Source organism: Harpia harpyja, chromosome Z (assembly GCF_026419915.1).
Source record: "Harpia harpyja isolate bHarHar1 chromosome Z, bHarHar1 primary haplotype, whole genome shotgun sequence".
Taxonomy (NCBI): Eukaryota; Metazoa; Chordata; class Aves; order Accipitriformes; family Accipitridae; genus Harpia; species Harpia harpyja.
In genome coordinates, this window is record NC_068969.1 from 24,916,580 (window position 1) to 24,931,466 (window position 14,887).

Genomic DNA, 14,887 nt, shown 5'->3' on the forward strand with positions numbered 1-14,887 from the left:
TCAACTAAAATTTAAATAAAAACCATTTCAAAACGCATAATGCCGAAAGGTCCCTCTGCCACTCTTAATCTCAGCAGAACTGCAGAACACATGTACCTGGCGATAGGGCTCACATTCACACTTCAGCCATGCTCCACTAAATGCTATTCCTGATAAGAACCCTTCAGTCAACCCTATAATCTTTTTCGCTTTTACCAACCCCAGGAACTCTGGGACATTTTGATTGTGCTGCTGTTGTTTTTCCCGCTAACATGATGAAGAGTGGATCTTGTCACTAGAAAGATGTCCTTGGCATCAGGTGACTCAACAGCATAGGAAGTCAATGAATAATTCAGCGCTGGTCTTGACCCTGTCCTTTGCCAGGGACAAAGCGTGGCTCCTCCTTTGCCCCCAGACAGGGACAGCGCAGCCGATTTCAGCCATCTACACCACCTGCTATGCCACGCGCGCCTTCCACGTTGCACTGGGGTCTTACCTTCTTAATCTCTGGAGCTGGGCAGATGTCTGAGACCTGGGAGGGCTCGCTGTGCAGCCTGCAGCTGGAGCTGCTCTCACTCCAGACGCAGCGGTGCCCCAGGTCCTCCCTCCCCAGGCACTGAGAACAGTCAGCACTCCCAGTTGCACAGTTGTACACCTCCACTAAACCACCAGAGACAACAGAAAATGTGAGCTCCGGGGCCTGACAGTTTCATAGCTTTGCTTAGCTTGAAGCAGTCAAACACCCCCCTACTCCCCCCACCCCCCGCTATATTAATCCAAGTAACATCTGAAATCCAGTGGATGAGCAGAGCAGCTTGCACATACAGCAAGATGAGGCAGCGCTTGGCTGCCATCCTGAAGATTTCCCAGAAGGACTGGGTGCTTGTTCTCACTGCAATGTAATTTAGCACTTTCTTTTCCTTTTTCTTCCTCTTGAAAAACAAACAACACCCAAACTCGGAACCTTTTGTCGATTTATACTACATGTTTCCAACTCTCAGCATCCACATGGGAAGCTGCCTGGCAAAGCTGGCTCCATCCTGTTAGCAAAGCAATCACATTGCTTCCACACTCTCACAAAAATTGGATGGTTACAGTGCTTAGTACAATGTTTACAGTTCCTTTCCTTCCCCCTGGTGACCATGGGCCCCTTTCATTGACTTCTCCCTTCAGATCTGCTCAGCTCAGCTTCCACATCATTTTCCTACACCGCTTTCACCTCTTCATTAGCTGGTGCCCTAGGTTACATTTCCTCTCCAGCCTAAAGACTTCTGCTGCTGGAGTGTGGGTATCCGCTGAGATAAACAGCCAGAAACACTCAGGAAACGTTGCTTTCACACCCTTTTCCCCAGAGGAGACTTTGCAGGAGAACATAAAACAAAGAAACAGTCACATTTTGCACTTCTGTTCACGGGAGGATCTCAAGGCACTTCATAAGCAACTAACGAATCCCTCAGCCTTCAACGGTCTGCCTGTGCTCGTGCTAATGAAACGTCATCAGCACTGAGGGAGTCTCCCATTCCCCACAAAAAAATGAGCTTATTTCACCTTCTCTTGAGCCGACTCAGTGAGTTACACTGGTTGGTTTTCCACCCAACAGCAGAGAGCTGGGATTCCTTCAGTGGACTACCAAAATGCAGTTTACAATAAAAGCTAATAAATATTGGAATAATAAACACTAATAACAGTAATTCCATTAAAGACAGTATAAAAGATGCACACATTTATAATTGGCCTGGCAGACCTCTGTCTCTGCTTGCCAGTCAGCCTCTCTAATTTTACTTGCACCAATGTGATCAAGGCAAGGAGGAGCCAGAGCGGTCTAATGGTCCCACAGCGTCTCCAAATATTCTGGCAAATTCATACCAATGCAAACACAGTCTGTGTTAGCGAGCTCTTTCTCTGTGCAGGAGGGGGGATTCCACCATGCTCTTTCTGCTGTCGTTCCTGCTCCCAGCACCACCCACGCCGAGAACTAAGAGTCTTCTCTTGCACATCAAAATAGTCTTAGCTCAGATCTCCTGCCCCTCGCCTTAGGGTTACCTCTGTATCTCAAAAATATGGACACCCTCTTCTTTCTGCAAGGAAGTCACATCTCATGCCTACCCATGCTGGTATTTCAAAAGGTTATTTCACCAACATGGAATGCTTTGCAAGATAAGCCTCTTTCATACACTGGGATTTACTATGGGGAAACCTTTTTATCCTGGGTCAGTGGCTGATGGTTTTAATGTCTCTCTACCTATTACAGCTATCCTCCAAAGAAATCTTACTTCAGTCATCTAGTTCTCATTTGCATCTAGGGTAAATCGGTTCCTTCTGCTACAATTGCTGACACTACTGAGAGGGAAAAGAGCCCAAAGCTGCTGCCTGCAGCAAGAGCACACAGCTAGGTGCAACACCGAGTCTCCGGCCAGGGCAGGGAGAGGCGGCTGTTGTGCAAACGCTGGCTCTGTTGGCCGACTGGCTGGGCTCGTCCTATCTAAACGCCTTGTCTGAGTGCACTCTTAATCTGACTCTTTGCCCGCCTTCCTTAGTCTGCTGATGCAGCAAGGGCTTTTTTGGGAATCCGAGCGTTCTTCCCAGAGACAGAGAGCGGGCCAGGGGTGAAATGTGTTTACACATTTTATTCTTTCTCAGCACAGGAGGAAAAAAAAAAGACTCAATTTTTACAGCATGCTGAACCTTGATGCCACGCTCCTGTGAGAGCCCAGGGCAGAGCCCTCCCCCATCCCTTATCTCCTCCGAGAGGAATTCCTCCCTGACCCTGGGGACGCTCCAAATCTCTGCTGTGACCAAGAGCACCAGCACACCCCGTCCCACACGTCGCTGGCAGGCGAGACCTCAACTGCTGCCAGAGCTCAGGGACGGGGCTTGACTCTCCCTGGGTGTAAAGGGGATGTCCACAGGCGTCCATCTGGTTTCTGAGGACACGTTCACATGGGTGCAACTCTGGGTAAATATGTTTTTTGCGTTTGCCTGAGAGAAAGAACTGAGCTGTGCCCGGCTGAGCCATGGTCTCTCTCCTGAACCCATAAACTTTGTCAGGATTTTAGAGTCATTCAAGCTGACCAGATGAGAGCAGAATAAAAATATTTTCAACTCAGACCTGTCATCATCTCTGGACTGTCGATAAATCTGTCTGGTCTGTCCTTCAGCTGAAGGTTCACTGGGAAGAGATGGCTTTTTTCTGATGTGTGGAGCTGCACACAAAAAACAAATAAACAAAAGCTTAGGAAATTTAGTAAAATACGAGGCTCCATACACACACTACAGGGATTAACATTCCTCGTAAGGCTTCTCTGACCACTGCTTCTCAGTACAGGAGGGTCTCATCTTTAGCAGAGAGAAAGAGAGGGAAGCTGTTTTCTGTTTTAATTGTTTTGCTGAGGTGCCAACGCAGGGCACCAGCGCACAACGTGCACCGCAGTGAGAGCAGAGCCCTGGCTTGTTGCTATTTTTAGTAGAAGCGGACAGGAAAACTAACAGACTGGCCAGTCTGCACATTTTCAGTGCTGGGCTACAATAGAGAGTTTTGCAGGTGATGTGATGGGAAAGTGCTCCTCTCCGGCTTCCACTCACAATATTCCCATTGGTGGAAGCCCAAATATTTGCTGCTTTTCAGAGGTGCAGTTTGCCCTCCAACAACCACACACTGCTCTTCGGTGAGTGTCTGAGCATTTTCTCAGGCCAATTCCTAGTTCAGAATAAAAGCTGCAGAAATAGCAACACTGAAAGGTGGCCAAATTTTTTGCCTGAACTGAACTCTTCCCATTTCAAAAGGTAAACAAGCAGCTCTTTCCCAAACCCCAGCGGAGCAGGGGCTGGAGCCACTGCAGATATCCACAGAGCAAACAACGCAGCATCGGCAACTCATGAATGCCCTTCCAGCATCAGCACAAGCAAAGAGCCTCTTGCCGGAGGGGTGAACCCGGTTTGCACTTTTTTCAGCTGGATGTGGAGGGAGGGAGGAGGGGAGGCGACATCCCAGCCGCCAGGTGGGAGGTGGGGAGCAAGACCCTCCCTGCCCTCAGACCTGCCCCACACCGCGGAGGGCAGCAGGGGCTGGCGGCCTCAGCCCCCAACTCACCAGCACATGTACGCACTCCACGGCGGAGGAGTTCACCCACCGGGCTTCAAACGTCCTGTCTGTCCCAAAATGGCACTCCAGAGCTGTCTCCTGGGAGGGAAGACAAGGGCAGAAGGGCTGCAACAACTCTTTTGTGCAGTTCTCTGTCTCAGTCAACCGATATGGTGGGCGCCGAGTCTCACCCTGTTTCTGCCATCAGTACCTGAACTGCATTCAAGTCAAATAGGAGATCAGAACCCGATACTGTAAACGGGACTGGGATCTGTGCCTAATTAATCCAGCTCTGTTACACACCTATACATAAAACTGCTGCAGGCTGAGCATCGCGTGTGGAGCCAAGCTCTGTCCCTTGCTCTCGCCCAGTGTGCTGCTGTAAAGTGTCATGACCAGGCGTGGGGCAGCCGCTCTCGAGCCAGGGACATGCGGCACGTGCGGACCAAGAGACGTGCCCGACCCACAGCATGCGCAGACCAGGAGACGTGTCTGACCCACGGCACATGCAGACCAGCGGACATGTCTGGCTGGGCTATGCTCTCGTAACCCCTGCCAGCTGGGTACCTGGGTTCCTCTGGACCAGGGGTGTTTAAAGCTCATGCTTGCAATGCAGACTGAGAGCCAACATGGTCTCAAGCCACCTCGCCCAAACCAGACCAAAGCAGTCAGTGATTTGGGCTCAAAGCCACCTTTTGCACAGAGCAAATCTCTAATTCAAATGAGGACCCAGCTGGGAGTACGTTCAAAGGCAGATTTTGTGTGCTGTTTTCCTGATAACACAAGGATGATATCCTGCCCCGAGTTACTGCTGTGCCCCCATCCTGCAGGAGAAAATCCTATCTCCAAGCAGGTTGATGCTCCACCACTACTGAGGTCTAACTACCCTTTGAAAACCAACAGATCTGATAAAAGACATGAAAGAAAGCACCAGACTCCTGGCAGACAGCTGCTGGCTCAGCGAACACACAACGCGGCCGTGAGGGGCAAACTGGAATCTCCTCCAGTGCCTCGCTTGCACCCAGGCAGCCTCTGCTCTGCAGGCTGGCCCCTGCCCCTCGCCTCTCGCCCACCGCCCGGGCAGTCCCCCCGCAGCAGTGAAGGTGTCGGGGCACATGTCTCCGATGCTCCGAGCTCCGGCAGCGCTCACGAGCTCCTGCAGAGAGGAAAGGAGAAGGAATCCCGCCCGGCGGCCCGGGACAGTTTGCAGATGGTGGCGGGAGGAAGCCAGACTGCCAGAGCCTGTGCAGCCGCCCCAGGAGCGGCGGTGCCTTGGCCCCTTTCCTGCTGACTTCATTTCCTATCGGCTTCCATGCGGTATTGCTTCCTCTTCAGCCACCTCCAGCATCCACAGAGGAAGACGGACTTCTCGCCTTTTTTTGCTGATTGCAGAGGGCACATCCTCCTCTACGGAGGCCGGACCATGCAGGAAAAGGCAGCCCCAGCCGGGCGGGGAGAGCTCCTTTCTGCCCCCACGCCAAAGGGCAGGAGGTCCGGTGGAAGTAGTGCCTCCGCAGCGCCTCCGCAGCGCCTGGCAGCACCCCCGCTGTCCCCAGCACAGCAAGCCAGGCAGCTCCACCAGCATTTCCAACCTTCTCCTTTCCCTGCAGAAAGAGGAGTTGCCTGGCTGTCCAGCATGCAGGTATCCTCCACAGGCGCATGGCAAACCAGGTCCCATGGGCCCCGCTGAAAACTTGACCCAAAATGATACAGGGCGGCTTTCTACAAATACCAGAGCTTAGTCAAGCACTTTCCCAGTGCCCCAAATTCCTCTGGTTCCTCCTGGCGTGCAATGCATCTCCAAAGGCACCATTTGACGTCCACTCCTGTTTTTCGCCCTATTACAATTTGCATGCCAGAAAATGTCACAGAAAGGATTTCTTCACAAAAAAAAAGAGCTCTGCAGTGATGACCAGAAGTTAAGTTAAAACACATTTCCACGCTGTGCTCCAAGCAGTGGCTTAGCCAGCACAGGGCTCTCTGCCCGCAGCTCGGGGCTTTGTCCTTCATTCCTAAGCGTGGGGCGGCAGGGCTGGGCTGGCACACGGCGCTGGGAGAGCACGACACCAGCATGCTCTGCGGTGGAGCAAACATCCACAAGGAAACCAGGAATTCTATCTCCCCCAAACATTGTGTTCTAGTGACTGTTTTACAAGGTGTATAAACTTCCTTTTTCCACCGAATGCAAAAAGCCTGTCACTAATTGCAGGAGATCCCCGGAGAATGCTTGGACACAAACAGCATCTCCCTCCGGCTTTGCCATGCAACCTCACTCACCATTGGGGTGGCTGCTTTCCACCAATGTCTTTTGTTAATACAGCAATTTCAGCTGCTAACACAAGCTAGGACCGGCCCCATCACCCGCTCCCCAGGCAGAAATCAGATCGTACTTAAAATCCCTTTGGCTGACCCGACCACCTTGCTGCACACCAGCCTAATCTCATCTGAACCTTCCCAATCTCTCTAGTAACTCATTTACCTTAGAGAAAGTTGTGTTAGCCAGTGAGATCATAATGTCCCGAGATACTCCCGTGGGCATCGGGTCCAATGAGGCAGGTACAATTCGCGGACAGTCAATTTTCTTCTGTTAGGTACAAAACAAGAAAAAAAAAAAGAGACATTAGCTGGGCTGGGTTCATGCTGAGTGTCCTCAATGATGAGGCAAAGAACACACATCAGGGCACCTGATAGGATTAATTTCACTACATCTATAAAGTCAGACCACACCCAGAAAGTGAAGTATCAAAATGGCACTGTGATACACAGAGCAGTAATGCCACATGGAGCCTTCCTCCCCCAAGGAAGGCTTTAAGTCCAGCCCAGCATGGCACTGCCTTAAAATCCACCCCTCTGCTAGCTGCCAGATAACCACAGCATGGTGGCCGGGTTTCCAGGAGGGCTCGGCCGCCGCCGTGGGCCAGCAGTCACGGCCCGGCAAAGGGAGAAGCACAGTAGGAATTCCCCTCTCGCTCCTGCTGAGCTCCTCCGCCAGCTCGGGGACATCGGCAGCTCCCGGCCCCTGGGCAGTGAAGCTGCCAAGCCTGCACTTTCATCTTCCTGCGCTGGAAAAAAAATGTACTCCCAGATAAAAAGCAAATGCGTATGCACTCCTCAGCTGCCACTATGGGCAGCTCCCTCATTACATGCACTTAAATGTTAGAAGATGGGGCCAGAGTGACACAAAAAGGAGGCACTGCAGCCTACAACAGCAAATCTGCCGGTGCGATCCCCCTCCTGCCAGCTGGAAGCCTATGTCTCATACATCGCAATGTACATTTCTGCAAGCCCCTGCAGAGATTTCGCTTCCCAGTGGTCTCCCTCCTGCACAGTGTCATTTCAGAACCGTGCAGGGATTTGTGTGTGTGCACACGTGTGCGCACAGAGGAAAGGGTATAATGAGCTATAGGGGATTCAGCAAGGGGACTGCAGCAGTAGGACAGCTGAAATGAAAGGCCTAAATGAAGCTGAAAAATGATTTTAAAAGGTCATCTGTCCCGCTACTTTTGTTCTCACTTTAAATTGATGCTCAGATACTGGAGCTGACTCAGAATTCAAGTCTGTATGACAAGCCCATCCTGTTCTCTCATGAGATGTAACACACACTGCAAAATTACAGCAAAAATGAAGCCAGATTCTCCATTGCCCCAGGGTATATCGAGATTAATGCCTTTGACAATGGAGGCATTGGGGTAAAAGACAACAAAATATTTGGTCCATTATGCAGAATAATTTGCAGCAGGCAAGATTTCCTTCTCACTTGCATTAAAGGTTACCCCACTGTGACTCTGCTGATGACAGTGCTGCTGCTGCTCTGACGAGCAGTAGAGCCTGTCCTCCTAGCACCGAGATGCCCAGCAGGACACATCCCTAGTGCCGGACACTCAGTGAGCATGAGGTTTCTCTCTTGCCTTCCCCAGACCTAGCTGGGGTCAGGGAACTATCTGGAAGTGCCTGTTTGACTGTGGAAAACATGCTTCATTTCTGTCAGGACACTCATCTTAACCAAGCACAGTTGGTGCCACCTAAACAAGGAGATTAAATAACAGAGATACACATGATAAGAGAAGTAAAACAACAAAGCAAAGCACTGGAGAGAAATTTCAGTCCCAAGCCCCTTCTGGGAGAATCAAAAGAGTTAAAATAAAACCAGCAGGGCTACAACTGAAAATTCATGCAAAAGCTCCTATGGCCTGGTGTGTCCTTGCATGTCACAGCAGCTGGCATAGCTTGCTAGATAAATACACTTCAGAGGACTGATTAACTTGTCGTCTTGCAGCCCCTTCTCCTGCTGTTCATCAGTGCCTAGAAATAGAGCTTTCCAGCTGATTATATCATTCACGTCTGGATAAGGGCAAAGGGTCTGAATGTTTAAAATGCTGCGGATGAAGCCAATATGATGCTGGCTTCCCTGCAGACCAGTTTTCAGGTGCAGCCACACCAGCAATGGTTTGTTTACTGAAAGCTCAGACTATAGGATGAGGCACCATGTTTCCAGGGCTACAGAGCACCTCGTCCTGCAGGCTGCTTACTGAAATCAGCGGAAAGAGCTAAAAAAGGCACAAAGATAAAACAGGAGTGTGCCCAAACCAGGTGCAGCATCCAACCCAACTGTACCTCTGGAGTAGGAAATCAGAGGCGAGAAAGCGAGGGTAGGCACAGTTATCCTTAAGGAAGGACAGGCACAGTTATCCCTGCCAGAAGGTAGCCCTGGCTCTCACCACCTGCTCGAGGTGATGGGAGCAGAGTGGGAAGACTATGTGCAGCTCTCCTTAACATCTAGGCGAGAGTCCTTGAGACGCATGTCTATGACCCTAATTTCCTCCCTCCAGGTAGAAGAGCAGCTCTTCCCCATGATGATACACGAGCACCCTGTGCCACGCTGTCCTGCACGGTCCCCACGGCCAGGGAGGCAGAGCTGATGCTGGGCTGCCGAGGTCCAGCTGTCCCAGTACCTGTGTCCGCCCTTCACGCTGGCACCGGCACTCAGGAGCAGAACGACGTCTCTGTTGCGTTTGATTTCGGCCGGGCCAGTTCCTCCGGCACGTGGCTGCACGAGTGCTGGGTGCTGGCCCACGCACAGGGGCAGGAGCGAGCTCGGACAGGGCAGGGACGTCCTGCCAGCTCGGAGGGACCAGGTGGCTGTGGTCCCTCCACCCCTGGCTCGGACTGCTCCCCGTTTGCAGTACCACAGGCAATGCCACCTCACCGTCACACCATTCTCCGCTTGTTCCCACGTCCCGGGACTTCCCCCAGCCTCATGCCGTGGAGATCCACCGGACCCGACGGTTGGCACACCAGGTCGCACAGCGACTCCAGTGCCGTGGGAGGTGTCACCGACCAACGGCGAGAGCCTCACGTTTGGCTTTACAAGGGATCGTTTGGGTCTGGCCCCAAGAGGCTCCATGCAAGAAGCCCCGTGCCCTCCCACCAGTGGCATGGACACTGTAGCAGGGGTTTAGCCCCACAGTGTCGGTTTTATGGCTTGTCCCCACTCCAGGAGCTCCATGCAGGGGAGGGGACAAGGCCAGGCTCTGCCTTGTGGGGCAGGGAATGATGGGGCAGCCGGACTCGGCAAGCTGCTGTTCTCAAATCCTCCCTAACATCTCCCCAGACAGTCTGGGAGGGACACCTGGGCTGAGCTAGGAAAACACACTGCTCCCTGCTCCGCTGAATAACTGCTCTTACCCTGCCTTTCAAGAAGCAGCTACGCTTAAGTCAAAGAACACAAATTATCTCAAGCAATTTTTGCCTTTGCCAGCTGAGTTGCAGGCTATGCAGCACTTTGTCAAGGAAAAAGTCAATCCAATAACGCGGGACCTTCTTCAGAAGTCCTCTCGCAGCCTAAGCTCTTCCTCTAGATTTAATAAGAAACAATGCGTACCAGCCATAACTAAAAACATTGATCGAGGACTAATCCGTGGCGGTCCCCAGCTGCCCCCGCAGCCCTGATGTCACCCACTGGCAGGGCTGACAGCCCCCAGATCCCCTGCCCCAAGTGGAAGCCCCAGCGCCCAGGACCACGCACAGCACGAGCATCCACGGCTCAGGGCCCTCCGTGCCACGAGCCCTCATGCCCCAGCAGCCCCCCACACCGCCAGACCACCGGCACAGCTCCCCGTGTCCCGGCACGGGGCAGACAGCCCACCACGCAGCCTCAGCGCATGGGTCCCACACCAGGAGCAGCCATCCAGTGATGGTTTTCAAGTGCCCAGCACCCATCCAGACAGCAAGAGAAAACGCCACATAACTTTCTGAAACCTGGGAAGTTGACAAAAGCGGAGGGTGCTTCCTCAGACTGCCCAGTATAAGCAGCCCAGATAGGCACAGGGAAGCACAACCGATCCAGATGCGCTTCCCAAGCCAGAGGACAGACCAGTGCTGCCCTGTGCTGCCGGGAGCTGTCACCCAGCTGCCACCCGGCAGGGACGGGAAATGCTTCCCAGGGTTTTACAGCAGACATGTCCACGCGGAGCTGTGACGTGGTGGCCCCATCTCCATCCCCATCCCCGGCGTTTGCAGCCGCCCACCTCCTCCCCGCTGGAGGGGAGCGGATGCCAGGGCTGGCCCCAGGGTCAGCCCGGGGGGTGAGGGTGGGACGTCTGATATGGGGCCAAACTCCTGCTGGCAACGAGCATGGGGAACACTGGAAGAGCTGAGATGAGAGCAGAGCACCGGTGCTAAAGGGATATTCAATTTACAGTGTAAAAGCTTGGCTTGGATCTATGGCAGATTGATTGCTAAAAAGGCAATTTTATTTAAATTAACTTCCAATTTAAATTTCAGAAGCAGGAACACACTGAGCCTCTGGGTTATTAAAGCTATAATTTGGAAAGGGGCGATTTTCTCCTTTAGACGAGCATCACCAGTGGTGCTCCAGCAAATTATTAACATACCACAACAGCCTAGTCAAAGCTAAACGAATTGTAAAGTATTGCAACGTTTATTGTATTACTCAAACCCAGGCATCCCAGGATGCGGAGAAGTAGTGGCATTGCTCCAGACGTGAGAGGTGATGAAGAGCCAAGGGACGAAGCCTGCTGAGGGCACCGGGACAGCCGAATGCTTTAGCCAGGCTGCCAGCCTCCTCACATACACGTGCCTCCAGGCACGGCATGGCTGCAGCCTACCTGACCTGCATGCGTCCCCCTCCTGGACACCAGCAGAGGAGGGTGCCCCAACCCCAGCCCCGGGCAAGCCATGGCTAGCAAGTGTCAGCTGCTGGTGGAGGAGACTCAGAGCCTGCCGGGAGGAGCGGCTGAGACCGTGCTGAACACTGATGCCTGAAGACCCCCCAGGGTCACTCACTAAAGCAAGGCTCAGCCTGGGGAACTGGAGACGAGATGGTCCAAGCCCGGCCTGAGCCCCATGCTTGCCCGCGCTGCCGGGGAGCACCGCAAACACGACGCACGCAAAGCCAACGCTCCAGGGCGGCCCTTCAGCTCTCCATCTGCTGAGCCTTTGGAAGCGAGATGCGTATCACTGCATTTCCAACTGCGGAGACTCCCCAAGGCCAGGCAGCATGTCAGTGACGCCGAGCAGTACCGTCCTCCGAGCTGCGCCCCTCCCGCTGGGGCAGCACTGCCAAACCCAGGCCATCTGCCTCCATCCCCGGGAGAAGAAGGAAAACAACAGCAACAGCACCGCGACGTAGGAAGGTCTCCCAAAGCAGCAAAGTCTGACGGGCCTTACCTTCATCTGCAGCGCGTCGTCACACTGCGAGTGGTTGGAGACGCAGGTGTAGGTGGAGGGGCACCAGTGACACTTCCACCTGGTCGAGAGGCAGCTGGTGCATCTGAAATGGCAAAGGTGCGGTGAGAGAAGCAGATTTCAGGCTGCTCAGGGGAGCCAAACCTCAGCCGTGAAATCAATCTTCACACATTGTGTTCACTCTTTAATGGTGCCCAGAAAAACCCATGGCAGGTGCTGGGTTTTCCTCTCCTCCTCTCCCTGGGAGCTGGCGGGGGATGCGGGCAGAGCCCACCATCCCCTGTGCCACTCCGAGGGCAGCTCCGGGGCATCACTGCCTGCGGTGCCACTGCCTGGCCCCAGACCACAGCAGACCGCGAGCCACCCTCCCCTGCTTAGCAAAAAAACGCTCTTTTCCCTCCAAAACACCCTTTCCCCCCATCTGTCTCTCCAGGGAGCCAGGCACGCTCACGCCTGACGAAGGCTCTCCCCCGTGGTTTGCGCAGGGCATGGGACTGCTGGCGGGCAGGATGCAGTGTAATGCTCCTGAAAGGTGGATGAATTGCTGTGGGTGGCACCAGACCCTTCCCCTCCAGCCCACCGTGCCGACAAAGGGTACACGGCTGCTCCCACCCGGGGCTGGAAGGGGCGACAGAGCAGAGGGAACATGTCCCTCCCTCCCTCACCGCCCCACAGACCCCCCCCAGGGATCGCTAGGGAGGCCGGCTCCACTGCCTAAGGGTTAACAGAACAAGCTTTATATAAAAATACTATTCACGTTTAAAAAAAACCCAACATGTCCAGATGGCTCGAGATGCCGCGAGGACCCTCCTTTGTAAATCCCTGGCAGCGCAGCCCCTGCGCTCCTGCCAAATCCTGCCCAGGCTCCCAGCCGCCCCGCCAGCAGGGCGGCCGCACTCCCCCATTAACCCCACGCAGGGGGACCCTCGTCTGGCTGCGCGCATGCACCCTCCCAGCCTCAATCCGCTCCATCTGCCTCCATCGCCCCGGTGCCACACGGCCAGCACGGTGCCACCCGCACCCTGCCGCTGCCTGCGGCCGGGGTCACTTACGCTCTCTTTGGGTAAATGTTTCCAGTTCTTTTGCAATCATAGATGGTGAAATTGGCCCGGATAATGTTTTTGCTGTTGACCCGGAGAGCAGTTTCGACGACCACGTGGTCTGAGAGAATCAAGCCAAAGAATATTGGGTTGCAAGAGCCTCTCGCTCGCGCTCACGCTTAGAAGACAAGACAGACCCTTGGGAAAACAGGGGCTAAATCTGATTTGTTTTCTCCAGGGCTTCCTCCGAGCTGCATTTCAGAGCTTGGACCATTCATCTTTTGCCCTCTGACTTTCAGCTCTTCCCTCTTAAATCAATGCTTTACATCACCCTCACCAGAAAAGAACATTGCGACTTTCAGCAGAAAATTCCAGCTTGTTGTGCAAGTGTTAATTAGCAGAGTTAATTATTGTCTTCGCTTACAGTTGGTGCTAAATGATATTTAAAAAAAAATGTGGTAATTAAAACATGTTAGTTATCATGTTTTAAAACCCCGCTCACTTTCCCCATGACAACAAACCCACAGAGAAGAGTGGAAATCCCTTTTTTGGCTACTTAACACACTATACTAACTCCCCCTCCCCCCCAAAATTGCTTAATATTTTTTTCTTTGCAATTTTGCCATATAAGCACCAGGGACAAGAGACAATGCCTCTTTCAGAATATGTACAATAAATCAGCGCATTGGATTCCAGAAATTCATTTGGACATTGCCGTAACCAACAATACAGAACAGTTAATGATCTCCCATTCTTTGGATAGCTAGGGAGAAAAACAATGCAGCTTTATAAACTTGCCTATGAAAAGTGGGATTTTCAAAAGGACTGGCTAATTCTTCTCCTACTGAAGTCAGCCATCTTCAATAGAGCATTCACTCCAGGCTTGAAAGATGAAAATTTAACCAGCACTCAAGTCTGGAATGAAGCATTGAACTTCTCAGAAGGAACTATAAAATGGGGCTGTCTCCGTCGCTAAACGGCCAGTATCAGATCTGGTCAGCTCGGTCATCAAGGCTCGGCTGACTTCAATCAGATCTGCAGGTGTTTGTCACCTCCGGAACACAGCTCCATGGAGCCTCAAGATGGGCATCCCGTTTGGTACCATCTGAAAACAGGGGGATACTAGAAGACCTCAGTCTGGCTTTTGATTGCATAAACAGGATTAAGAGTTTCTGAGCTGCCTTTAGGTACACACTTGCTCTTCTTCCAGAACTTCTCCTGAAAGGTAGCGCATGTTCGGGAGGGAAATTAAACAAAAGCAATTGAAAATATCAATATGAGTAGCAACATTATTTCCCCAGGGCTAAAACATTTATGTTTTAGTACTTACTAAATCTAAAGCAGAAGCTCTAACCAGATAAATCTTTATAAGTACATGAACTGGCTTTTAAATTCTGATGTTTAAAACAAAAATTGATAGGTTTGAGATACTGTCAATTTGTGTTAAGATGGTGGAACTCCTACACTTTAAAGTCATATGCCATATAAAACAGAAGCAGCTTGGGTCTTTTTTTCCCTGTATGCATTATCTGCACATACAATTGGAAAAAAGAAAAAAGCCTATGAAAAATTATGTCCACAAAAGTGGTTAGAATGAACTGAGCTTGTTTTCCTCTACATACCTTGGTCGTCTGGAAACGCTGGATATTTCTCACGTGGAAGTAAACTGCAATAAATAAATTGGTTTACATAATCTCCAGCAACTCTGGCTGCCGTGTGGATATTATTTCCATAGTCACATGAAATATTTGTTCCATTCAGGTTCGGGATAGTCCCATTTATTTGTATTATCAGGGCCTATATTGGACAAAAAATAAATCAGTTATTATCACAGAAAATTATATTTAGAATTTGTCCATGTTTTACAAGCTTTTCATAGGCTAGCGACTCCAAAACAAGTCCACAGATAGCTGTTTTCTTTCATTTTATGCACTTTGAACTTGAAAAGCCATCTGCATACAAAACCTTGTTTCAGCAGTAAGAGCTCTGTCACCACGAACTCCAGCAACTGCAGCTGGCATGAAAACCCAGCCCAGGGCTTCCTTGGGCGACCGCTCGGAGGAAGCAGGATGCAAAGGCT

The 14,887-nt window shown here is 51.9% G+C and overlaps 1 protein-coding gene across 1 annotated transcript in view; it reads right to left on the bottom strand.

The window, feature by feature from the left end:
- PLXND1 (plexin D1) overlaps positions 1-14,887 on the bottom strand; it is an 86,817-nt gene that overhangs the window by 44,039 nt on the left and 27,891 nt on the right. Inside the window, exons 6-12 of the mRNA XM_052777473.1 lie at positions 14,430-14,604; positions 12,820-12,928; positions 11,750-11,852; positions 6,540-6,644; positions 4,070-4,159; positions 3,089-3,182; positions 476-639 (exon numbers count right to left, since the gene is read on the bottom strand). Of these exons, the coding sequence (XP_052633433.1) occupies positions 476-639; positions 3,089-3,182; positions 4,070-4,159; positions 6,540-6,644; positions 11,750-11,852; positions 12,820-12,928; positions 14,430-14,604 (840 nt within the window). The remainder of the gene's footprint in view (positions 1-475; positions 640-3,088; positions 3,183-4,069; positions 4,160-6,539; positions 6,645-11,749; positions 11,853-12,819; positions 12,929-14,429; positions 14,605-14,887) is intronic.